This window comes from Euprymna scolopes, chromosome 1, assembly GCF_053919585.1.
Source record: "Euprymna scolopes isolate OS-2025 chromosome 1, ASM5391958v1, whole genome shotgun sequence".
Taxonomy (NCBI): Eukaryota; Metazoa; Mollusca; class Cephalopoda; order Sepiida; family Sepiolidae; genus Euprymna; species Euprymna scolopes.
This window is the reverse complement of record NC_136482.1, coordinates 152395959-152422819: the sequence shown is the minus strand read 5'-3', so window position 1 is coordinate 152422819 and position 26861 is coordinate 152395959. Positions and strand designations below refer to the sequence as shown.

General features: G+C 31.4%; 1 protein-coding gene across 1 annotated transcript; it reads right to left on the bottom strand.

Annotated features, from left to right (window-relative positions):
* LOC145283620 (18 kDa learning-associated protein of slug-like) lies at positions 1-26861 on the bottom strand. Its single transcript, XM_080132566.1, has 4 exons — positions 26722-26861; positions 17987-18128; positions 2971-3075; positions 1-158 (listed from the first exon to the last, which is right to left on the bottom strand). Exons 2-4 carry the CDS (start codon positions 18126-18128, stop codon positions 1-3), a joined length of 405 nt encoding a protein of 134 aa, XP_079988692.1. The 5' UTR covers positions 26722-26861.

Here is a 26861-nt window from a genome sequence, read left to right as displayed (position 1 = left end):
TTACTTTTTAGATTTTTTATTTTTCTTCTTTTTGCCTCCCAGAGTTTTTCTTTTCATTTTCTTTATTTGTTTCCTTTTCATCCAAGCAGGATAACTTCCAAATTGGTCCTTCATGTTTTTATCGTAAACATGAACAATTGACGACTCCATTGATACATCTGAAAATTTAAATGGAAAAAAGAAAAAATAAATTCTTTCTCCAGATCTAAGTTACATTTAAAACTTATTTCGTTAGAAGCAGAAAGTATTTTCATATAACATTTGTCATCTCCGAATGATTAATATAATTCTGAAAACCTACTTTCTCTACAAAATAAGTTTCTATACAATGGGCTCAGTGTTAAGGAACCTATTTGGTGATAGGTTTTATTTTTCTTCTAACCTAGTTTGAGAGTCTAGTAGCAAAGATATCAACTCTTGATTATGTTTACAATAGTACATCAACCAACACAAGGGAGATAATTGTAATGAAACATTTCATGAAAAGCCACAGTAAATAAATTACAGATCTGTTAATGAAAATCATAATAGAGTCCTCCAAAAATCATTCAGTTTAGCATAAGGAACATTTTACAAATCATTTTTAAAGCATCTACAAAATTTCATATGTACAATATTAACAAAAAGTCTTTTTGTTTGGATTCAAATTATTTTTAGAATTTGAAGTCTTTAAAAAGAAAGAAAAAAAATGCAATGAAACTTTATATCAATTTCTATGAATGTTTTTTTTTTTTAAAGAGATTCACTTATTGCTTATTTCTGTATATTTTTCTCTAGTATTTCGAACAATAATTCAATAAAAATCTGCTCCATAATATCCAATGAATATAGAACCCAACAAATTAAGGGATTATAAAACAAAATATTTAAAAAGAAATTAAACAAGTGGATAATAATTTAAATTTAAGCTTGATTAAATTTAAGATTAAATTCATCTTTAATTTAAAATAATTAAAATAAAATGGTTACAAATAGTATTTTTTTTTTACAATAAAAGAAATTTTAAAACTGAATTTCCCAATTAAATTTAGTAATATATACAAGAGTTTCAGCACTGCTTCATAAGTTTTTTTTGAAGTTCAACAATTATATTTCAAACAAAGAATTTAAATAGGCATTTCCTTTTTGAGTAAAAAAACAAAAAAAATAATTTGAATAAATCACAAAACAGCAAAAAAAAAAATTATACATAAAAAAGTGGGGAGGTTGAGTGATCCACACATCAGAAACCTGAAATCTAATTGAAGCTGAATATAAATAATAATCACAAACCCTACTCTAAAATGTTAACACTGAAAATTGGAAAATAAATAAAAAAGATCTAGAAATAATTTTTGGTAATTTACGAGTTTTTTTTTTACTAAAAAAAAAAAAAAAAAAAAAAAAAAATTATTTTGGTAAATTAAGGGTTTTTTATTGAAAAAAAAAAAAAAAAAAAAAAAAAAAATAAAATAAAATTGAGATTTTATTTGCTAATATACATAAATATCTGCAAAATGACAATAAAAAAACAAATGAATAAAAAACTATTTGGACCTCAGACTCAGATTGCTTTCCTGTATAAATTTTAGGTACTTGTAGAGTTTAATCAAGACATTAAAAAATGAAAATATTGAAAAAAAAGTTATATTGTATGTATCCATTATGGAATGAAGTTCTGCAAAAAATAAATTTCACTTAATTTGATCAAGTAGTTATTTGTTTTACAGCGAAGAAACAATATGTTATGATATTGATCAAAAGAAGGGTCGGCACTTTAGACTGAGTTATCTCCCCATGGCGTGTTTTAAAAATCCAAACATGGCTACCTTCATTGCATTGCCATAAAAACTACTCGATCAAATTAAGTGAAAAAAAATTTTTTTTTTTTTTTTTTTTAGAGAAGTTCATTCCATAATGGGTATGTACAATATAATTTTTTTTCTTCAATATTTTCAGATTTTAATGTCTTGATTAAACTGTATAAGCACTAAATTTTATGTTGAATAAGCATTTTTGAATTTAAATTTCAGCATTCACAAACTGGTGTCATCATTACTAATTACAAAATAAACTGTTGTACACATTCTACAATTCACTGAAATGTCACTCATTATTTACATTAATGCACATTACGAAAACCTCATTACTAACTGCATTAAACTGCGCAAATCAATTAAGTCATTCATGTTCAACGTAGGTAATTCCTGTTAGTATATACAAAGTTAATCTGAGATAAAAGATTCCAATAAAAAGCATAGAAAACTTAACTAGACGAGTAAATTTCATTCTTTCCCTTCCATATCCTATTATTTTGATTGCATATAAATCGATCCAACTGCACTATTTAATTAAAAATAATCCGAGTTCAAAGTTGTTTCACATTCACAACTAAAACACCTTAGATTGGCCATAACAACTGAATACACTAGCATTAGTTTTTACTTATTTTATGCTGCCATTTTGATATCATAATATCAATGAACTTTAGAAGATTAAGTCAGGTACATGAGTGTATGTGTTACTAAAAAAAGAGATTTGATATTTGTGTTGAACGTATATTATTACTATCTTGCAATGCTTAATTTGAAAGAGGTGGAATAGCGTAGTATCTGTTGTCATTAGACCATCCTCCCAGCCATCACCTCCTCCTGGGATGGGGGATAGCTTAGTATATGTTCATTTTACATACTAGCAAAAATATGCAACTAGAGGGAACATATTTTTGCTAGTCATTAGAAATCTTAGAAATAAACTTATCTTCATCTATTATTTCTAAAAGTTAATTTCAGATTGACAAAAAACAAACCGAGCATGCGGGGTCCCCATCCACGAGTGAAAAATTTACTTTCACCATGACTAATGTTTGTGTTAATTTTAAAAAAATCCAAGGCGTGGTTATTGAGAAAAGTGAGAACAGATGAACAAGAGTGAATCCCTCCTTTGTTTGGGGACTTATAATCTTCAAAAGGAAAAGAAATAAAAACTGACCGGTTGTTGTTGTTTCTTCTTCCTTTGCGGCTTCCGGGTTCTTTTCTTGTTCTTTTTCGAGTCTCTTCTGTTTTCGTTCAATGGCAAGTTGATCTGCTGTTTTCACTGGAAAAGCAATTTTCCAAAATAATTTTGAAAAGACAATTTAATCACATTTTGAAAGAGTTATTTTAAGAATAACAAAACCATTATCAAAATTGTATCCTTTTTATGCATTTAGCAATGAAAATGTGTTTTTCAAACGGAGGAGAGACCGATGGAAACTCCTGTGAGGAGACATTTATAAAAATTAATATTTTCATATTGTTTTTTTTTTTGTCAAAATCTCATTTAAAAATCAAAAGATAAGCAAAACATGTGTAATAAAAAAAAAAAAAAAAAAAAAAAAATTAAACCAGAGATTGCCATTTTTGTAAAAAAAACAAAAAAAACACAGAATTTATATATTTAGATTAGATATTACCTTTTCAAACACTGACAAAAGTTAAGCTATAACTCATGAACAATGTTACATAACCAGAAAAGAGACAGTGCACAAGGATGGGCTACATTTTAATACCATTGATGAGACCTTGATGTTTGGTCTGTTTCTCCCTTTCAGCTCAGTTCAAACCTCTTTCATTAGGGACACTTACTTGAACCAAGGTTGCAACTCTCTCTGACTTATTCCATATAACTATGTCACGTTTGACAGCAGCATTTTCTAGGTAGGTGGCTGTAGAGATTCTATAGTCGTAATGTATAGTACATGTCATTTCCAACTGTTCTTTCAGGTTGATGTTCCCAGGACTTGCTGCTACATTGGATGTTTAACTTTTTACAAATGGTCCAGTGGAGGTACTTACATACTCCATCATGTCTCGCTGCATAGAAGCCGTCCCCCAAAAGAACGTTGCAAATTGATACCAGATGACTCACACTTTCCAATTCCGTGTGGCAGAATCTGCATTTGTTGACATTACCGAAACCTGTTATCTTCTTGAATGCATTGTGTATGGGTGTTTCTATTGATATATGGCTTATGATTGTGTGTATAGTCGCATTTAGTTTAATGCACCTTGAATGCCTGGGGAGAGAACTTGAATGCCTACTAGACACTATCGTTAAGTGTCTAAGGTGTCTCTGTACAGCGGGTTTTTCAGGACAACCTGACATAAGGATATTTTTTTTACAAGTAAATCATAACTAAATATTCCAAATCACATAGTATTCGCAGCCCGAATAAGATCTTCTCGGTATGGCTCACCCAGACTGGCTTTTACCAGGAATAGTACACCTTCCCTAAGTGATGTTACCTTAAGCAACAGCACAAAACTGGATATTTTACCAGACTAGCTGAATTCTTTTCAAGGATCCAGTAATACCAAGAGACCACAAGAAAGGTATACTATAACATATCTAACTGATCAATTGGGGAAAGGAAAATTAATAGTAGATATCTCACTGCTGATACAATTCTCTACCTACATAAGAGTCAGGTACTTCCAAGTATAAAGTATTGTCGCCACATCTGGGCAGGATCTGCTATAAATACCTTATCCTGCATTCATAGAGTTCAAAATAGACTTTGTAGCCTAGTAGGGGGTGCCCTTTTCTCTTCCCTGCAACCTCTTTCTCACAGAAGAGACGTTGCGAGCCTGTGTCTGCTTTATCATTTTCATGGCAAGTGCCCGCCTGAGCTCCAATCTATGACCCCCCCCCATCGCCAAACTTTCACAAGTAACACTCGTCCAGCTGGAAGCACTATCAATAATTTCCCCTACCTCTTTATATGTGCCTAAACCTAACCGTAGATTCCATGAGCAAAGATTCTTTCTTAGAACTGCACACATGTGGAACTGTCTTCCGTCTGCCCGTTTTCCAGCTGACTACAATATGGTCGTCTTCAAGTCCAATGTAAACAAGTTCTTGATGAACCGTTCCCCTTAAGTAATCCAATTTACCAAATTTACACTGCTGATTAAACTATGATATTGTCACATTGACTATTGTATGCTCTTTAACCCTTATCCTCGAGTGGCCTCTGGGCCTTGATAAATGGCGACACATGTTTAAAAAAAAAAAAAAAAGAAAAAAAAAGGCCTTTGCAGGTTTTAGTTACAGGAGTGAAGCTGACATTAAGAAGCAATTACACATAATATATTGGCACTCAGCATACCCCCCCCCCATGTCCTAGTATGTTTTTCCCTGCCAATTGACCTTACTACCCAACTATTCTATATCAACGAATCCATCCTTTTGATGTGACCACACCAATAAAGTCTTCTGTATACATTTTTATACTCTTCAGACTTAATCTTCCTCTGAATTTATCAGATCTAACCTTGCCTTGCAAAAAAAAAAAAAAAAAAAAAAAAAAAAATACAGATCAAGACAAAACTTTTGTATCATTTCTCTTCATGCAACACCACATTCTTAACTAGCTGTCATCAGTCGGCTATGGGATGTCCTTTTGATGAAAAATGAAGTTATTCAAATGGAAAATCAATTACATAACTAGATAAAATTCTCAATATTTTCTCTAGAAAAAAAAAAAAAAAAAAAAAAAAAAAAAAAAAAAAAGAAGAAATTGTTGTTGTTCTTTAATTGAAAGAACAACAAGAAACTCTTAAAATGACCCCAAAAACAAAAATTTTGGATAAATTGGAAGTAGATTTTTATCAATTTTGAGAAATAAAAAATATATCGGTTTAAATAATCAAATATCAACATTTCTAAGACAAAGTGAATTATGACTATATCTCACTATAAGGAGGATTTTAAAAACAAGATTCAATTCACCAAAAAAGCAAACTGCGATTGTGTGATTGCACACAGGTGAAATAATACAGACGAAATCATCATATCACAACATATTATCTCAGCCAAGCTAGTTTGAAACATGTATTCAACATAGAATTTTTCTAAATATTTTAAATCGACATTATCTCAAACACAAAGGTTTTTGTAACTATTTTAATATCATCATATACCAAAAATTCAAAACCAATTTCTTATCTAATACACATTTATAAAAATACAAAAAAATCATTCACTACACCATCAGCTTTTTGGAGTTCGACAATAGCATGTAGAATGTCTACAAACTCTGCAGTTCTTGCAGAAGAACCACTCGTTTCATGGTTGACTAGTGGATCTCAGGCATACCACATTCTATGTATGGTGTCAATTAAGTTGATTTGTTGCAAGATTTTTTGTGAGTCAGTAATGCTACAAAGAACTTTGACAGCCTTGCGTCATTCAGATCAATCAACTCCTATGAATTGCGATCAGAACCAGTAATATACACCCAAGGAAAGGTGTAGAGAATAAAAAAATTAGCTGCCGAAAGAAATGGTATCTGCAGAGCCACTCAATATCTTAAAAGCCAGATGAGACAAACATTGGCAGAATAACCTGCTTTTCTTTGATTACAAATCTAGAGATGATGTGCATTGAGAGAATGTAATCTTGGGTGTATAGGATTGTGTTTCTTCAACATGTATTGTGTTGCATTGTATATGTTTGCTAAAATTCTCATTAATGTGACAAGAGTAAGGGATTTTTTGATGTTAATGCACAAAATTTTATTTAATTATACCCTTCCATGGCACGAGATGGGTCTGTGCCATGTACAGACAGGATGTTAGTCTGTCACTAAGTCTAACTCCATTTATAAACCTGGTGAGAGGGGAAGAGCTTCCTGCAGCTCCTGGTTTCTCCAAATGGTGACCCATCCAAGTACTAACCAGGTTAAATTTTGCTTAACTTCAATGTGATGTGACTAATGTAGAATTAGTTTTTTTGAACTCTGGTTATTCTATATGATAATGGTAGTGATAATGATGCTGATGTTTAAGTCATATTTATGTCAAAGGTATTAGCACCCAATGAGGCCAGAGTTAGTCGACAGATGAATAAGCAAAGTGGTTAGAGGTTAATGTAAGACGCACAGAAGATTTTTTTTTTCTTTTTTTTTTTAAGGCCCTTTGTCTTTCTCCAGCACTCACTTATATGCTTCATTTATCTTTTTATCTTTTTTTTTGTCTGCAGACCAGTAGAGGGGTTTGGGGGGGGGGAGGAGAGAGAGAGAGAGAGAGAGAGAGAGAGAAAGAAACAGATCTTTATGACTTGTAAGGCAACACAAAGTTTACCTTTTAAATAAAAAAAACAAAAACATTGGAGGAATTACTCGATGTGTAATAAGAGACTGTAATCTCGGGTGTATAGGCCTGTGGGGGGTCATTCCATGTCAAAACACCAGCAAAAAGTTGAAATCTGCACCCATCGACATCAAATTACTTGAAATTTGGAACAAATAACCCTCTTTCATGAAGTATGAAAATGTGCCAAATTATTTGGTTGTAGACTATAAATTGATATATGACTTCTCTATTGGGGTTGAAGAAAAACCAATGAAATTTGTTGTTTCAGAATATGTTTCTTGCAGGTATGACAGTAACGTTTGGATTGGCATGGTCCTAGAAATTAATATGGAAAATAAGGACTTGCTGATTAAGTTCATGCATCCAGCTCTTTCATCACATTCATTTTATTGGAAAGAGGATTTTAAGGATATATGCTTTGTGCCATTAGCAAATATTCTGTGCAATATTGATGTCCCTACAACACCGAATGATAGAGTTTATCATTTGTCCAAAGTGGATAAACTATCGGTGCAAAAAATTGTATACAAAACAATTTAATCTTTGCACCCAACAAAATTTGGTGCACAGCATAGTTTAAAATTTGCATATTGTTATCACTTTCTTTTAAATGAAAAAAAAAAAAAGATTTAGATTAATGAAAATAACTTTTTGTAAAAAAAATTATAAATAAATAATTTTTAAAGTGATGAAATTGAAAGCATTTCTTATAAATAAATATATATATAAATGTTTAGTGCCAATTACAAATATTCTAAGTTTTAGATATTCACATGCATTTAAAAGAAAAGCAAAAAAAAATCAAATGTTTTTGGTTTCATGAAAGTAATGAAATTAATTATTTTTTTAAAAATTCAAATCAGAAATAATTTTTTAATTTAATGTTTAATGCCATTTACAAAAACTCTATAAAATGTTGATCCTAATGCATGAGTCAATGTTTATCACTTGTTGAAGACAATCTGTCCGTACCATACAAAATGCAATATCTGCAAAATATATTTAAATTATTTTCTTTTTAAATTAACAAAGACTATCTTATTGAATAGTTTAAGAAATTACTTAACACAATATGAACATTTGAGGAGTTTGGGAGCATTAGGATGATTGTCTTTATCAATCTTTCATTGAATTACCGCATGTACATAGGAAAAAAACTATAACCTTGGCAGGGCCATATCTTCTAAAGTAGGCTAGAAACATTCACAAAATTTTTTTGAGAACTTAAGCAGTTATAGTAGATGCTATAAAAAAAAATATGATGAAAATTGAAGCGGACATATTTTCTCTAGACTGACCGTAATCTACATAGATAAAAAATTGATGATTTGGGGGACATTTTTTTGGAATGAGCAAAATTTTATTTTCTACCAGGTATGGGGTTAAAATAATTAAATATTCGGATTCTACAGTCCCTAAATGCCCTTCCTTCCAAATTTCAGAAATTTTTGAATATGTGGAAGTATTTTTTTTTTTATATAAAACACTGAAACTTTGTGATGTTTCATGGAATAAATATAGAAGCAAAATATGCCAATTTACACTCCCCTAAAATCCGAACGGTAAAGTTTAGGACCAAATAATTTGGCAAAGAATTTTCCTAACTCATGAAGGAGAATATTTGTGCCAAATTTCAAGTAATTTGGTGTCAGTGGGGGTAATGGCCTGGTGAATTAGCATGAAATGACCCTGTGTTCCGTATTACCGTATATTGTATTGTATTGTTATGGACAGATATTAACCCCATTTAGAAAACTCATATCTCCACTAATTCATTGATCTGAGCTTTTCTCTATATGTGAAGAAAAGGGCATGCAGTATTACTTGTTGTGGTTACGCTTTTTCCAGCAGGATCTGGTGATCCCATTTGCTGTGTAGAGCATTTTTACTGTTGTTTACAAAGAGCTTGCTGAAAGAGTCCTGAATTTCACTACAATTGTGCACAACAGCTTTCACAAAATGATCGGCGCCGATCATGAAGTACTTGTGTTGATTTGGTATTGGCTTATGTATTTGACCTTTCTGTGTATTGTAATCATAAAGCTGCTTTATAATTACATCGTCTTCATGCAACGAGTTATCAAAAATGTTGTACATCATTTGAATATTGCAATCAATCTCTTCTTCATATGTTGAAGACAATGCTCCTTTAATTTGATTCACAAATCGCAATAAGTCCCAGTGCATCCCAAATAGATATCAGCAAATTACCTGCTGACTATGTTATACATATCTGTTTTAGCGATAAAAGGGGGAATAACTCTTACTTTCTTTATTGAGAGTTATCGCCTCTTATCAGGGCTCTATGGACAAAATTTTAACTTTAGTTGACCTTTGAAAACTAAATTTTTTCGTTTACTAGCCAAATAGAAAATTTACTAAACAACCCCACATGATTTTGGGAATATGACATCTTCGTTTCATGACGAATATGCACATCATAAAGATTTTCAGGTGTTCTTTTTTTCAAGTGTAATTCTAAATATACAAATTTTGTGTTAATACTTAAAGATATAAACATTATTTCTTCAGGTGTTTTTTTTTTTTAAACAGCCTTCGTTAAAAAAAAATAAATAAAAAAGAGTATATTGTTCTTATAAACTTTTCTTGTTTAAATAATTTTACTTTTTTTTTTTTTTAAATAAAACGAATAAAGTTGAAAAGATATTTTTTACTCAGTAGTAAGCTTTGGAAGATTGTCAGTGAAGAAATACAATTGCCAAAAGATAAGCGTTTCATTATTTCTAGTCGTCACTTTAAAAAATCACTGGCAAATGCGACTGTTTCACTTCCAATGTAGAGCCCTGCATATAGATCTTTGAAAAGACTAGAGAGTTCCAGGGAGAAAAAAGCAACATGGCGGACATCACTGGACATTCAATACCGTCTGTAATGAATTTAATCTTTCTGCTGCAAATAAATTGTTTAAAAATACAAGGAGTTGCCCGACATCACAATTTCTCTGAACACAACAAAATTTGGCAACGAAGATGAGATTCGAACTCACACGGAGATTGACTATCATTTATCCTTAATAGGAAATCCGTCTTTGACTATCATGTCAATATCTGTTCGACAAACATGAACCTTCAAAACTTTCTTTGCTTGACTGCACGATCAAAGGTTTTTGAGTTGATGTTGCATTTGAAGAACCTTCTTCCCAAATCAATTTATTGCCAGTTTTGATGTTCAATTCACAAAAACTGTTAATATGTTGTGTCTGCATTGTCTTTTTTTTCTTCTTCCTTTGAAGATTGTAATGTTGATTGTAAACCAGCTGCCAACATTGCCCAGCTTTTTATTGAAACCTACCGAGAGCTCTTTTTAGCATTCTCATTGTTCCCTTAAGTGCAATTGTCTTTTTAATTGGATATCACGTGTCTAACTAATCCATTTCAATTTCCAAATCAAAAAACCTGACAGTTAAAACTTCGAGAGCGTTCAGAAAAAAAAAGTATACATCTTGAGAGAGAGAGAGAGAGAGAGAGAGAGAGAGAGAGAGAGAGAGAGAGAGAGAGAGAGAGAGAGAGTCTGAATCAATACCATTCAGTATTTGATCCAAAATGAATTGGTTTTTATGAGATAATTTGACAGGCCTCTATGGACAAATTTATCTTTAGTTGACCTTTGACAACTAAATATTTTTGTTTACTAGTCAAATAGAAAAGTTACTAGCCAAACCTATTTTTGGAATATGACATTCGTTTCATGACGAGTATGTACATCAAAGATTTTTCTGTGTTTTTTTTTTTTATAAGTGTAATTCTAAATATACAAATTTTATGTTGATACTTCAAGGTATAAACATTCTAATTTTTTCAAATGTTTTTTAAACAGCCTTCGTTAAAAAAAAAAAAAAAAGTATATTATTCTGTTAAAATTTTATTGTTTAAATAATTTTACTTTCTTTTATTAAAAAAAAAAAAAAGTTGAAAAGACATTTTTCACTTGGTAGTGAGCTTTGAAAGATTGTCAGTGAAAGAAATATAATCGCCAGAAGATAAGGGTTTCATTATTTCTAGTCGCCATTTTGAAAAATCACTCGCAAATGCGACTGTTTCACTCGCAATGTAAAGCCCTATTTGATATTAATATTCATTAAATAATTGAAAGGAAAGGCTATATCTAACACAATCTACTATTTCTGAATTTTAAATCTAATTCTAGTTTTATTCACTATTTCTACTTACAACTTTATTAGTTCTTGCACATAGCTGGTATTCACCCATACCTGGCTGATACAGCAAATGTAAGAACTTGGGAGTGTAGACATTCATGGAACAAAACTTGTAAATTTTTCACTGAAGGCCTCTGTAGTGTATTGTAGCATAATTAAAACAAAAAGAAGAAAGTCCTTATCAAAGGTTTATTCAACTAACCTGTACATAATTTAACTGAGGCAAGAGGCTAAAAGAATATATACAAGAATAAAAAGGGGTGTATTTAAATAAAGAAAAATCATGTAATCACGTGAGCAAGAATGATAATTTAAAAAAAAAAAAAATAAAATAAAACTATAACAGCCCATCTAATGATTAAATATATCATGATAGATGGTTACATGGTAACAGCAACTCAAGAATGATTTTATATAAAAACTAGCCTGGGTGTCCGGCGTTGCCTGGGTGTTTGGAGATGTGTGTTGAGGAAAAAAAAAAAAAAAGTGGTAGTAGGCAGGCTCAAACCTGTACCGCAAAGGAGGAAAAGAATGTAAAAAACAAAAAATGACGTCTTTGCTGTTGCGCCCATCGCCAAACTGGAAGTGACGAAGGTTTAAATTAAGGCTAGTCGGGGTGACTTTTGAAAATATCGGCGAAAAAAGCGACCTCCTCCCTGTAGAAAAATGCCCAATTTGCCCAGTTGAGGGTGAAGGAATTAATGTTTTTAGCCAATGGGTCGAGCTTCAAAATGATACCAATCTTGTGAAAATCTGTCACCGCTGTGAAAAATTTTTAGACATACATACAAACATACATTTAAACAGACAGGCGAGATTTATATTCTAGATGATAAGTAGAATGAATGTATGACACAAATGGACAGTACATAGGCTGAAGAGCCCATTGTACACATGTCTGATAGAGTTTTGACACTGGTAATGCCCTGTTGTTTAGTAATGGCAGAAGTCACTCCATCCACTCTTAAGTCTTGCAATCATACCAGTATGTCCCTGTGCTTTAATAATATAACTTCTAAATCATTATCTCTATATAAATAAAATGAACTCATTTTTTCCCGTCGGATTTTGACCTTAATAGGATTAAAAATCAAGATATCTCATGCAAATACAATATGCACAAACGGCAGAACAATATCTGAGGTGTGTTATAGGCTTATTATTTCTCAAATTCCTCGATAATCTTAGATTTCTATACTTTTTCTGCTGAGAAGTCACGGTCAAAATCGGTTAAGATCAATGGAAGTGGTAAAATATTTTCTCTCTAATAAATTCCTCCTCCCCCTGCCACCACATAACACCGTTTGGGGATCGTTCACAAGGAACAGTTGAGAAGAGAACACCGGTTTGGCTTCGTAGTTCTTTCATGTGAAGTTATTTAAAATCACTAAACTAAGCTGCAGTGCTCTGTGGCGTAGTGGTTAGCGTGCTGGACAATTCACATTATATTTTCACGTTCGCGCCGACCTACCGTAGTAGTTTTTTTTTTTTTTTTTCCCCCTAAACAACCGGAATGGACTTTTCTTGGTGGCCGAACTGTTAACATTGCAGATGTTTTTTTTTTTTTTTTTTCACACTTTATTTTCCTACTTTTACTCATGACTCCGGGTTTGATCCTTCCTACTTACCTACCATAACATTTTTTAAACCCCCCCCCCGTCCCGGAAACAAACACTCGGGCAACACCGGGTACCCCCGCTAGTATATATATATATATATATATATATATACACACATACATACATACATACACTCCTATAAATAGTTTTTTTTTGGGTATTGATATTCATATTAAAAAAACCTCTTTATTTATTTCAAAAGAAAATACAACTTTGTTATACACTGGTCATGGAACTGCATTCATCTGCAAAAGATCTAGCTAATTTACATATTCTTTTAAACATTTATTTTAAGTCTGTATTAGTTTTTATGGTTTTCTTATGGGATGATCATCTTTAGTTAACTATCACGGGTAATTATATTCATGCAGATATTCTACATGATTTATACTTACGTAATATTTGTGTAAAAAGATTATAGTAAACATAAACCTCTTTCTATATATATTTATACATGCGTATATATATTTAAAAAAATTTTGGCTACCAAACTCCTGTCAGTTTTTGATCTACAGGCATGAAACTTAATATATAGGCTATTCAAACCCATGCAAAACTTTATATTTGGGTTTTAACCGGGGAAAATCGGTGCAAAAGTGTGAAAATTAAAGAAATGGAATTTGCCAGGTGAAGGTCGAACGACGGCAAAAACCTTGTTAAACTTTGTGACATATTTCCATTCAATGGAGGTAAGGTGCGAATCAACACCCCATAATTTTATTATATCATTTCTTCAAACTGAAACATAATTATCAAAGTATACTTACGCAGATAGATATGAAAAGTCTTTATTAAAGTTTGTGCCTATTTCCATTCCATGGAGGCCAGACGCGAACGCAGACCCCACAATTTTATTATTCCATCCCTATTTAAGTTAAAACATACTTATCGAAGTATTCTTATGTACATCTATATCAAAAACACTTGTAAACGTTTTTTTTTTTAATTTTTAAATTTTTTTATTTCCATACTTTGTGGACCAGGCACGTATGCAGACCCCACAATTTTAATGAATCATCATTATGCCAGATCAAACATACCCATTCCTGTGTCTCGATACATCTATCATTATATGTGATCAGTTTTCTATAATAGTCAACCATATAGGAGCCTATTCGTGACCAGACACACACAGACTTTCAGCTTTATATTATATATATATATATATATATATATATATGAATTTGTAGACAGAATTATAGGGCGCGTATGTGAGGGAGGGACGTTCAAAGTTGGGAATTGCGTAGCAAAATATTTATTTACATTACATTTAATTTCTGCAGTCAGGAAAATAGTCTAATTCCACTGAACTTGCATACCAAATACTTACAAGTATTACAAAAAATAGATTAGCTCCCAACTATTTCTACAAATTAAACAGAGGAAATTTCCTTTTTGAAGGCTTTTCTACACTAAAACCCACTAATCTTCACCGATAACATTTACTCACAAACTTTTACTTTCCATAGCTTTTCACCAACTCGTTAACTTAGTAGATCTTTTATTGTTTCTCGGGCAAGCTCTAAGATCATCAGCATAGAACTTTTTTTTTTAAAGACCTGTAGGGACCCTTGCACAAATGAAAAGGAACAAATACGGTACAAATCTTTAATGTACTTTTACTTTAACATTAAAGTCGTCACTGAATATGATGTTACTTCTAACATGACTACATATTTCTGTCTATTGCTTGGATGTTCACGAACCATTTGTTTGCCCCTAATTAACACAAAGCCTAATCCAGGCAACATCGCTTGGAACTATCAAAAGCTTTCTTCAAATCCATAAAAGAAGAACATATGTTCTTCTCACCAAGATATTTCTCTTACATTTGTCTCCAAATAAATATAACACCAGTAGAATAGATAGAATAGAAAAAGAGGCTTGCCTTTTTTCTGTTGTTCTTGGCCTTCGGGCCAGGATCAAAGTCTCCATTCACCCCCATCTAGTGGGCATCCCCATCTAGAGACTGACCCACAGAAGCGAGGTTCTTTTTACAAACCTAGTGAAACGGGCAGTCTATCAAGTAGATGGGGTTGGGAGGGTCCTACTAATCACCTTTTGTTTTTTCTTCCCCCGCCCTCGACACAAATGAATTATTGTACCATTTTATTGTTATCTTTTTTGTTTTTACATATCAATAAAAAATGTTTTAAAAATTGGGAGTTAAGTAGGACGTCCCCCAATATGAAAGGGTGAATGCGGTATTATGGTGAAAGAAGATACTAGCTGGGAGAAACTTTTGATTTTGTTTAGTTCTGGAGTGACAAGGATGACCAACGACCCCCAAAATCCCCCCCTTTTGAGTTGGCCATGTGCCTAAGTTTTTTGTTCATAGTTGATTTTGACTGTATTTTTTAACATGAATAAAAGATTTAATATCTCAAAGTGTAGTATCTGCTCTGCAAATGCTGCACTTAAGATAACTTGTACCAGTCAATGGACGGGAAACCCTCTAAACTAGGACAATTATTATTTTTGGTCACAACCAGAGTGCCCCCTTTTTACCCTACTTTTAGGGGAGCTGGTTTTCCCCCACATTAAAAAAACGGCCTTGTGCCTAATTTGCTTTCGTGAAAAAGCAAATAAATACAATAAATATAACATCAGTAGTACTTCACCATAAGACCAAATCTTATTCCATCTTTGATTATGCAACGTCTATGATTATGTCAGCTTTGATGACATAATCACCTTTGATTATGCAACGTCCTGTCTTGAAACCGAGTAAGGTGAAGTAGAAGGTTGCAAGTCATGTGACCATTCGCAGCAACTAATTTGCTTCTCTGATCACCTCTATCCTTTAACTTTTGTAACAATTCACAATCGTACTAAGATCCAGTCTTTTGGAACAACCTCTTTCTTTTATTATATGACTAGCAGGCCGCCCGGTCATAAAATATATATGAATATTATATTTTACTTCCTGCAGAATTCTTACTTATTATACACAGAAATACTGTAGGTATTAGATGCACCATTAAATTTCTTAAAAAACAAGAAAAAAAGATAAATAAAAAAAAATAAAAAAAAAAAAAAAAAAAAAATTAAAAGAAAAAAAAAGGAAATAAAAAAGAAATTAAAAAAAAGAAAAAAAAGGAAAAGAAAAAAGAAAAGGAAAAGAGAAAAGAAAAGGAAAAGAGAAAAAAAAAGGAAAAGAGAAAAAAAAAGGAAAAGAGAAAAAAAAAGGAAAAGAGAAAAAAAAAGGAAAAGAGAAAAAAAAAGGAAAAGAGAAAAAAAAAGGAAAAGAGAAAAAAAAAGGAAAAGAGAAAAAAAAAGGAAAAGAGAAAAAAAAAGGAAAAGAGAAAAAAAAAGGAAAAGAAAAAAAAAGGAAAAGAAAAAAAAGGAAAAGAAAATAAAAGGAAAAGAAAAAAAAAGGAAAAGAAAAAAAAGGAAAAGAAAAAAAAAGGAAAAGAAAAAAAAGGAAAAGAAAAAAAAGGAAAAGAAAAAAAAGGAAAAGAAAAAAAAAGGAAAAGAAAAAAAAAGGAAAAGAAAAAAAAAGGAAAAGAAAAAAAAGGAAAAGAAAAAAAAGGAAAAGAAAAAAAAGGAAAAGAAAAAAAGGAAAAGAAAAAAAAGGAAAAGAAAAAAAGGAAAAGAAAAGGAAAAGAAAAAAAAGGAAAAGAAAAAAAAGGAAAAGAAAAAAAAGGAAAAGAAAAAAAAGGAAAAGAAAAAAAAAAGGAAAAAAAAGGAAAAGAAAAAAAAGGAAAAGAAAAAAAAGGAAAAGAAAAAAAAGAAAAGAAAAAAAAGAAAAGAAAAAAAAAGGAAAAAAAAAAAAAAAGAATGAAACCGAGACATGTATGCGAGTATTACGTTTTTTCTAAACAGATCACTTCTTGTAAGTAAAAAAAAAAAAAATGAGATCGAAACCAAAACCTAGATAGTCAAGTACTATAACCATTAGACCAACTTGACATGATCTTTAAAATGTGTTTTCAAATCAACTTATACTTAACATAAGTTGTCATGTTTCACAACCACGCATGCACATTCGTGAAACAGTTGAAAACAGATAAGAATATGATCACCCCCGCCCCCTGTGTACAAATTTTCAAATTTGGATCCTTAGTAGCCTTTTTTTTTTTTACAGATGAAAATGATTAGAAAGTTTTCCACATGTCTGAATACTCTATATACCAAATTTCAAGGCTGTAGATTAAAAATTTGTTGAGTATATAGGTTGAGAAGTGTCCTCATACATACACATACATTATCACTTTTATAGATTGATCAAGTCTAATCAGCTAAATGCCTATTTTGTTTCCCTACAATTTTGTAGATAAGATTAGTTTAGATTCTTCTAAGGCTTGAAAAGACAATGAATTTTGGAAATCTGCTTTGATCATTTTCTTCATGTTCCGAGCTTGTATCTTGCGGCATTCTTTTAGTGGAGCCATAAATTTTGTTTTTCATATTCATCATTCCTCTTCCTCCGCTGAGTTCATTTCAACTAAAAATCTATGGATTTGCCAAGGAAGAAACCCAATCACGTTGACACAACGTATACTCAATCTGAATGTGATTACAATCACCTTTATTTTGTCAATTTTTCTACCTGTATAGTGAAAAATCTGGGGCACATGGCCATGTTGCGGTTATTTATCTTTCACATTGTCTAACCCTTCCACCGCCTCTTAGCACTTATTTATAAACTGGAGTAGATATTGATAACTATGGTGTCAATTTAAATATTATAAACAATAGAGACAACTGATAGAATGCATGTTAGGGCAAGATATGAATGGCTGATTGACCAGATCGGACCTCTCCAACTTCACATCTAGTAGAAGTAAGGGTGAAGTAGAGGGTTGCGAGTCATGTGACTATTTGTGTAATCAGGCCATAGACTGCTCAGCCATCAGGATTCCATCCTAACATATAATGGGTTGCCACCCATAGCCTACAGGTAATACCGTTTTCATAGGGTTGCAGTTGGCAAATTCTAGGCCCTGTTGACAGGGCATTTGCCTCTGAAACTCAGATAATATTTAGCAATGAAATAGATAGATACAGCAATGAAACAGATAGATACAGCAATGAAACAGATAGATACAAAAAAAAAAAGGAAGTCGACTTACCATTTGCATACTCTCCAAGCATTTTACGTGCTTCTCTGTCGGTTGCGAGTTTCTTCAAATTGTTCAATTCACGGACATAATAACGCTTTCGTTTCTCATTTCTCATCCGTATTTTGTGTTTACTGTGTATACTTTTTGCCATCTAAAATTATTGGGGAGAAAAGGAAAAACATTTATTTTAAATTGCAATGTAAAAAAAAAACAAAATTATTCGATATTTACATCTAAATATCTGGAGCAGTCAAAAGAACAGCATTAAATAAATTCTTGGCAAAAAAAAAAAAAAAATGTCAGTTTATTTAAATAATGGTAATTAAAAAAAAAAGTCAGTTTATTTAAATAATGGTAATTAAAAAAAAAAGTCAGTTTATTTAAATAATGGTAATTAAAAAAAATGTCAGTTTATTTAAATGATGGTAATTAAAAAAAAGAATGTCAGTTTATTTAAATAATGGTAATTAAAAAAAAAAAGAATGTCAGTTTATTTAAATAATGGTAATTAAAAAAAAAAGAATGTCAGTTTATTTAAATAATGGTAATTAAAAAAAAGTCAGTTTATTTAAATAATGGTAATTAAAAAAAAGGCAGTTTATTTAAATAATGGTAATTAAAAAAAAGTCAGTTTATTTAAATAATGGTAATTAAAAAAATGTCAGTTTATTTAAATAATGGTAATTAAAAAAAAAGTCAGTTTATTTAAATAATGGTAATTAAAAAAAAGGCAGTTTATTTAAATAATGGTAATTAAAAAAAAAGTCAGTTTATTTAAATAATGGTAATTAAAAAAAGTCAGTTTATTTAAATAATGGTAATTAAAAAAAAATGTCAGTTTATTTAAATAATGGTAATTAAAAAAAAAGTCAGTTTATTTAAATAATGGTAATTAAAAAAAAGTCAGTTTATTTAAATAATGGTAATTAAAAAAAACAATGTCAGTTTATTTAAATAATGATAATTAAAAAAAGTCAGTTTATTTAAATAATGGTAATAAAAAAAAAATGTCAGTTTATTTAAATAATGGTAATTAAAAAAAAATGTCAGTTTATTTAAATAATGGTAATTAAAAAAAATATCAGTTTATTTAAATAATGGTAATAAAAAAAAAGTCAGTTTATTTAAATAATGGTAATTAAAAAATGTCAGTTTATTTAAATAATGGTAATTAAAAAAAAGGCAGTTTATTTAAATAATGGTAATTAAAAAATATGTCAGTTTATTTAAATAATGGTAATTAAAAAAAAGTCAGTTTATTTAAATATTGGTAATTAAAAAAAATGTCAGTTTATTTAAATGATGGTAATTAAAAAAAAAGTCAGTTTATTTAAATAATGGTAATTAAAAAAAAATTCAGTTTATTTAAATAATGGTAATTAAAAAAAAAGAATATCAGTTTATTTAAATAATGGTAATTAAAAAAAAAGTCAGTTTATTTAAATAATGGTAATTAAAAAAAAAGTCAGTTTCATTAAATAATGGTAATTAAAAAAAATGTCAGTTTATTTAAATAATGGTAATTAAAAAAAAAGAATGTCAGTTTATTTAAATAATGGTAATTAAAAAAAAAAGAATGTCAGTTTATTTAAATAATGGTAATTAAAAAAAAAGAATGTCAGTTTATTTAAATAATGGTAATTAAAAAAAAAAGTCAGTTTATTTAAATAATGGTAATTAAAAAAAAAGTCAGTTTATTTAAATAATGGTAATTAAAAAAAAGTCAGTTTATTTAAATAATGGTAATTAAAAAAAAATAGTTTATTTAAATAATGGTAATTAAAAAAAATATCAGTTTATTTAAATAATGGTAATTAAAAAAAAGTCAGTTTATTTAAATAATGGTAATTAAAAAAAAAGTCAGTTTATTTAAATAATGGTAATTAAAAAAAAAGGCAGTTTATTTAAATAATGGTAATTAAAAAAAAAGGCAGTTTATTTAAATAATGGTAATTAAAAAAAGTCAGTTTATTTAAATAATGGTAATTAAAAAAAAAGTCAGTTTATTTAAATAATGGTAATTAAAAAAAAGTCAGTTTATTTAAATAATGGTAATTAAAAAAAAAGTCAGTTTATTTAAATAATGGTAATTAAAAAAAAAGTCAGTTTATTTAAATAATGGTAATTAAAAAAAAGTCAGTTTATTTAAATAATGGTAATTGAAAAAAAAAGTCAGTTTATTTAAATAATGGTAATTAAAAAAAATTGTATTTATACTTCTGTGACCATCAAAACTATTTCAATACATCAACTCACATAAAACCAATTTTAACAAAATGGCTGTCACATTAGCATTGTTACTTTGTGTAAAATCCTAGCAATTATTCATTCTTTTATTTCAACATGCATACGTGTGATTGTAGATGAATAAAGCCTTATTAAATGGTTTCTGTGTTGCAAATCATTACAATTTTTTCATCTAGAATCTAATCCAAAATAAACCAATTTCTGAAGCTACAGCATTTCAATGATAACTCTTCAGCGTCTGATTCCGCAGTCCATTGGACACATTGGCTGTGTACATTCAACAACTTCCCGAGGTCAACTAGACTTTCTTACCAACTACATCTCCCATCCAGTGCACAAATTAATAGTAAATTGTCATTGCTAAACTCCAGTCTCTTTTTGTAAATTCCTCATAACATTGTTCATTCTAGACATCTTTCGGCAACCTCTAAGCAGGAGCCTGGAGAAACGATTGACGATTTTTTGCAGAAGCTAGATTTGCTTACTGGGGATTATCACTTTGAGGCAGTAACGGCTAAAGAACAGAGCTTTTTCTCAAGAAACAGTCCAGAAACAAGCCAAATCTTATATCAACCTCACACCATGTGGCACCATCGCCGAACCATAAGTGACTTGTGAGGTGTCTTGTACTTCCGAAAATGTTTTGGCAGCAGGAGGAAAAATGTTTCTTCTGCGGTAATCAACAACATCCATGAATTAAATATCCCACCTGTGATGCAGTCTGTAGAAGCTGTGGTAAGAGGAGACATTTTCAACTAGTCCGCCGATCAAATCGCTCCCCTAAGAAGGTGACATCTGCTCCTGAATCCTCAATCACATCCGTTGTAACCACTACATCACCTGATTGTCTGTCGAAGGCATAATTAAACTTTCAGTGAATGGAATAATCTTGGAGGCTCTGGTGGATACTGGTAGCTCAGAAAGCTATATATTATAGAACATCATCCATAAGTACAACTCGCTGACACAAACTTCTCACAGGAAAACATCAATGGCGTCCACGGTCTTATCAAGCAGTACATTAGCATATAAACGGTTTACTTAGCCGTATTTTAAACTTTCAGTCCTTTCTTCTCTTTGCTCAGACATCTTACTTGGCCACGACTTTCTCAAACTACAAAGGTAGAAATATCTTTTGGCAGTTAAAAAGATTCTTTTTCTGTATGCACTGTAATGGCGTCCCGTCTTGTGTCTCCACCACTATTCAAACATTGCCTGGTTGCAAGACTACTGCTACAAAAAGCCAGAAAAAATGCACCAATCTATCAACAATACGATATTCATGACCTTCTAAAAGACGGTGTTATCAACCCCCCTCGCTCTCCCTAGAGAGCACAGGTTCTAGTAACCACTAATGATCGACACAAGAAGCATCTTGTCGTCAACCGGTTCATGTACCTTGATGCTTACCCTTTTCCAAGAACTGATGAGCTAGTCCCAAAATAAAAATAAAAAATCACTCGCTATGTGGAAATCTATATCGATTCTGCTGTATTCCATTTGGTGTAACAATCATACATATCATGTTTCCAACAATCAATAGACAATTTAATAAAACGCAAGACGGTTGCCGACATTTTCGTGTATGTTGATAGCATCACTATATGTGGCTGTAATATGATGGAACCTGATGAAAATCTTCATTGTTTTTTAGATGTTGCCAGAAAGTATGGAATAAGTTTCAGGGAAAACAAGAGCATGAGAGAGTCACCCTCTAAGAGTATGAAGTGTCATTTCGTTTAGTTGTTTTATGGCATATCAACCCTTTTTCGGGTTATTTAATGCCGAATCCAATTATTTTGGAAATAGTATTCATGTTCCATCCAGTTATTTTGGAAAAGGTTTTTATTCTTCAAGTTCTTTGTATCTTCAATCGCTAGTTTGTAGCGTTTGGTTCCGTTGTTTTATAGTGGATTTTATCGTTTTTGTTCCCTGTCCTGCAGAACATAAGTTTTGCAATGGGAAAGGAGTTATAGTATTAATGTTTGGTACATTTTAAGTTAGGAAACCAGTTAGGAAATTGGGGAGATAGAAAGAGACAGGGGAAATGGGAAGAAGGAAAAGGAGGAAAGGTGGGTTGTTTTTGTTTTTGCAGAACATAATTAAGTTTTGTAAAAGGAAGTAGAAAAAAAAAAAAAAAAGCATCAATGTTAGGTGCATTTCGTCTCAGGAAGCCAATATCTTCAAACAGCCTGATCTGGTAGCACCAGTTTCTGTTTGGAATTGTAAAACCAGATCCTGAATGCTTCTGTGCTTTGAGATTTATACCTCCACCACAAGATGCTAAATCACAACAACGGGTTGTTGGAAGGTTTTCATATTATGCTCAATGAATTCCTCAGATTAAATTCGATGGCTTGCACAGAACCAAGTCTTCCCTCTATCTGAATCCTACTTAGCAGATTTCACCAACCTCAAAGAAGAACTCAAGCAGGCTCCTCTTACAACAACTGATCCTAACATACTCCTTACAGTAGAAACTGACGCTTCGGATGTTGCTCTAATTGCCACTCTTAATCAGAACGGCCGCCCAGTTGCTTTCTTTTCCCCGATTTGTGAGCAACATTATTCTTCGGTCGAGAAAGAAGCAGTGCGTAAATGGCATCACTACCTGGTTGGTTCTACCTTTAAACTCATAGATCAATGCTCTGTAGCTTTCATGTATGACCTGAAACACTCAAGCAAAATAAAGAATGAGAAGGTAGAACGTTGGAGAATCAACTATCAGCCCTTACATTTGATATAAGATACCGTCCTGAGAATGATAATGCGCCTGCAGACACACTTTCTTGAGCGGTTTGCGTAACCTCCTTCACTCCATCAAGGATGTTCAATGGACTATTGGGAACTGTTCCATCTGTGCAGAATTAAAAATGCAAATTTTTTCATCCCACTAATGAATAAAAAAAGCTTGTCAAAGCGATACAACCGTCCGAGCACTTAAGTATTAACTTTAAAAAGGTTTCCTGTTATCTAATAATCAAAATATCGATTAACTATTATCGACGAATATTTACACTTCCCCTTTGCCTTTCCGTGTCAAGATATGTCCTCGCAAACAGTAATAAATTGTTTCTATCGACTATTTTCGCTGTTTAGCATGCCTTTCTTTATTCACTCTGACAGAGGTCCATCATTCCTTTCAACACAACAGATTTTTAGTTGCGTGCAAGCGACTCTATAAGTCAGTCCGTCCGTAACACTTTTGTGCTTGGCCTTTTTTTTTTTTTTTTTTTTTTTTTTTTACACAGTGAAGATCAGAGGTCTGTTGTTAATAGATGTTTTTCTTAGCTTTTTAAGCTTTTCTTGGCCTTTTGGCCAAGATGTGCCTAAGTATTTTTGTTCATTGTTGATTTTCAATATATTTTTAACATGAATAAAGGATTTAATATCTCAGTGTAGTATCTGTTCTTACTACATGCTGTACTTATTGTGATATAAAGTGGGGGATCACTTTTCTGTATTAATTTAATATAAAATGATCACTCACTTTACAACCAGTCAGTCTCAAAGCCATTCAAGTTGTTTTTGAAGGATTCCAATTATTTTTTAAGCATTCAAGTCATTCTTAAGGTCATTCGATTCATCCTTAAGTTCATTAAAGTCATTTACTTTTTATTTATTTAAGTCATTTCAGCCCATTTTTCGGTCATTTTAGTTTATCTTTAAGAATTTCATGTCAATCCTACATTCACGCATGCATTCATTCATTACACGAGAGCACGCGACTAATGGCTATCGGCCTGGTTTTCATCAAAAGGGACTAGCTACAAGCCACACACCCGCCTATAACCCTCAGGGAAATGGCCAGGTACAAGGACTAAATGCCACGTTATGGAAAATGATATCGCTGGCATTGAAGTTGCAAAGACTGCCAATTTCTCATTAGGAATCAGTTTTGCGCAATGCCTTGCATTCCATTCGTTCAGTATTGTATACTACCACTAACGCGACACCTCATGAGCTAATATTCCCGTAGAATCAGAAATCAACAGCTGTTACCCCTCTTCTCAGTTGGCTTTTGAATCCAGGTCTGGTTCTGATAAAATATAACAAAGTAATTTAATAATTGTCTGTATTTTTGAGATGAGGTGTTTTCATTGATTGAGATTGTCGGACTGACTTCCTCATTTATTGTTATTACGGGGGGTACCGTGTTCGGACTCCAGCTAGGCTCTGGGACATAGTTGCTGATTCTCTGTTTTGAATGTTACTTTTCACTGCCTTCGTTCAGGATTGAACTCAGCACCTTTGGGTAACTGTAAACTTTGATACGTCTCGGCCATATGTTACTAGGACAATTCTTAGTTGTTTTTTTGTTAATGTTAAACTTATCTTGTTATTCAAGGTTTTCTCTATCAGAGGTGTCCAAATTGCATTCAGCTCTATGCTTGGTTTGCTCAGTAGGTTGTTATGTCCGAGCATGTGAGCTGTTTCGTCAAGTTTTCTCACTTTCCAGTGGGTCTCTCTGTTTATCTGAGAATCAGCAACTATGTCCCAGAGCCTAGAGTCCGAACACGGTACCCCTGTAATAACAATAAAGGGTTGGGTTCGAGACTCCTAACAAACGGTTCCCCAGTTCGATACAAAACACCTGATGAAAGCCGAAGGGCAAAATGGCCGAAACGTTGTGTCTATAACAACCAAGATGAGGAAGTCAGTCCGACAATCTCAATCAAAGTAATTTAAGTATGAACCCTTTGTCGACAAAGTTGAACTGCTAGAATGCAACCCCAATAAGCTCATGTTAGACTTTCAACTGATTCTCATTCAGGACCACCAAGTTTTGACCCAGGCTCCCGTCACCGTCATGAATTCGGACGTCGGTCGCTAGCCCCCTTTTTCCTTACAAGCTTTTCATCAAGTCTGAAATAGTTTCATCATTGAAACTATCTCTGAATTGATATTCATATTTTAGGCCTATCTAACTATAATATTTTTGGGGAACTTAAGCCATAGGTAATTTTTTTAATAAATATATTTCTTTGTTTTTCGTGTCTCCGTTCCGTTCCGTTCAGTTGTCTTACACAATCAACCATATTCACTTTTGGTAGCTTAATTTTTTTTTTCCGAGCACCGATTTCAGAGGTTTGTATTACTATACACAGATTCGAAAAAGTTGTCAAAAAACAAATGTTATCACAAGGCAAGATAAGTTACTTTTCTACCTAACTGGATAAGATTTTAGTGTTTTTATTTAATGTAAAATGTTTATTCGGTTCGAAAATCATAGTGTTTATCGATATATTTGAAAAAGACAAATGACTGCCAAGGTCTCTGTTGAATACGTTAAATTTGAGAAAATGAGTTAAAACTAAAATATTTTTTAACTCATTTTCCTAAACTTAACGTATACAACAGAGACCTCGCAGTCATTTGTCTTTTTCAAATATATTAATAAATACTGTATGATTTTTGAACCGAATAAACATTTTACATTAAATAAAAACACTACAATCTTATTTAGTTAGGTAGAAAAGTAACTTATCTTGCCTTTGATAACATTTATTGGGTTTGTATTACTGTACACAGATTCGAAAAAGTCAAAAAACAAATATATAACAAATAAATGCTATCAAAGGCAAGATAAGTTACTTTTTTAGTGTTTTTATTTAATGTAACATGTTTATTCAGATCAAAAAACAGTCAGTTTGGGAAAAGGAGTTAAAAATAAATATACTTTTCTACAAAAAAAAAAAAAAAATACTTTTCTACAATGTAACCTGTTTATTCAGCTCGAAAAGCATACAGTGTTTACCGACGTATTGGAAAATTAAAACTGGCGTCCGACTCTTTCACACGGTAAGTTTGGGAAAAGGAGTTAAAAATTAAAAAAAATATACAAAATACTGTTAAAAACCCACCGAATATATGTCAGCCTATGTCATGGTAACATATATTGAGCGAATTTCTAACAGTATTTTGCCTAGTTTTATATTTTTAACTCCTTTTCCCAAACTTACCGTGTGAAAGAGTCGAGCGCCATTTTTAATTTTCCAATACGTCGGTAAAAACTATGCTTTTCGAGCTGAATAAACCGGTTACATTGTAGAAAAGTAACTTATCTTGCCTTTGATAACATTTATTTGTTATATATTTGGTATTTGGCAACTTTTTCGAATCTATGTATACAGTAATACCAACCCCATTTATTTGTTATATATTTGTTTTTTTTTGGCAACTTTTTCGAATCTATGTGTATAGTAATACAAACCCGATAGAGTACACCAAAATTTACGAAAATGTATTTTTGACAAAAAAAAAAAAAACAATATCTCTCGCCTCCATTATATTTGATACAATATAAATATAAGACAAAAACATAAGGTTTTATTAATTAAGCATTGAAAATCGCCCCATATATACATTTTTCTGGAGAATGCATAAAAAAACATTATCAACATCTTATTGCAAACAAATTTCTTACATTATTCAATTATTACTTATAAAGAAACAAAATATCAATAATGATGATAAAAATAAAATAAATACGATACCTTTTGGTTTTGTAAAAAAAGAAAATGACTTGCTTAAAAAAAAAACACGTGGGTTTTAACAGAGAGCGAAGCAACAACTTTGAAAAACGGTGTAAAAGTAAATTACTCAAGGGAAGTAATTATACAACAAGGGCAGTAAC

Excerpts from the sequence above, each read along its gene's own strand:
- LOC145283620 (XM_080132566.1), bottom strand. The coding sequence starts at position 18,128 with ATGGCAAAAAGTATACACAGTAAACACAAAATACGGATGAGAAATGAG. Across the intron at positions 3,076-17,986 it reads GCTTGGAGAGTATGCAAATG|TGAAAACAGCAGATCAACTT; the intron begins GTAAGTCGACTT and ends TTGCTTTTCCAG. Across the intron at positions 159-2,970 it reads AGAAGAAACAACAACAACCG|ATGTATCAATGGAGTCGTCA; the intron begins GTCAGTTTTTAT and ends TTAAATTTTCAG.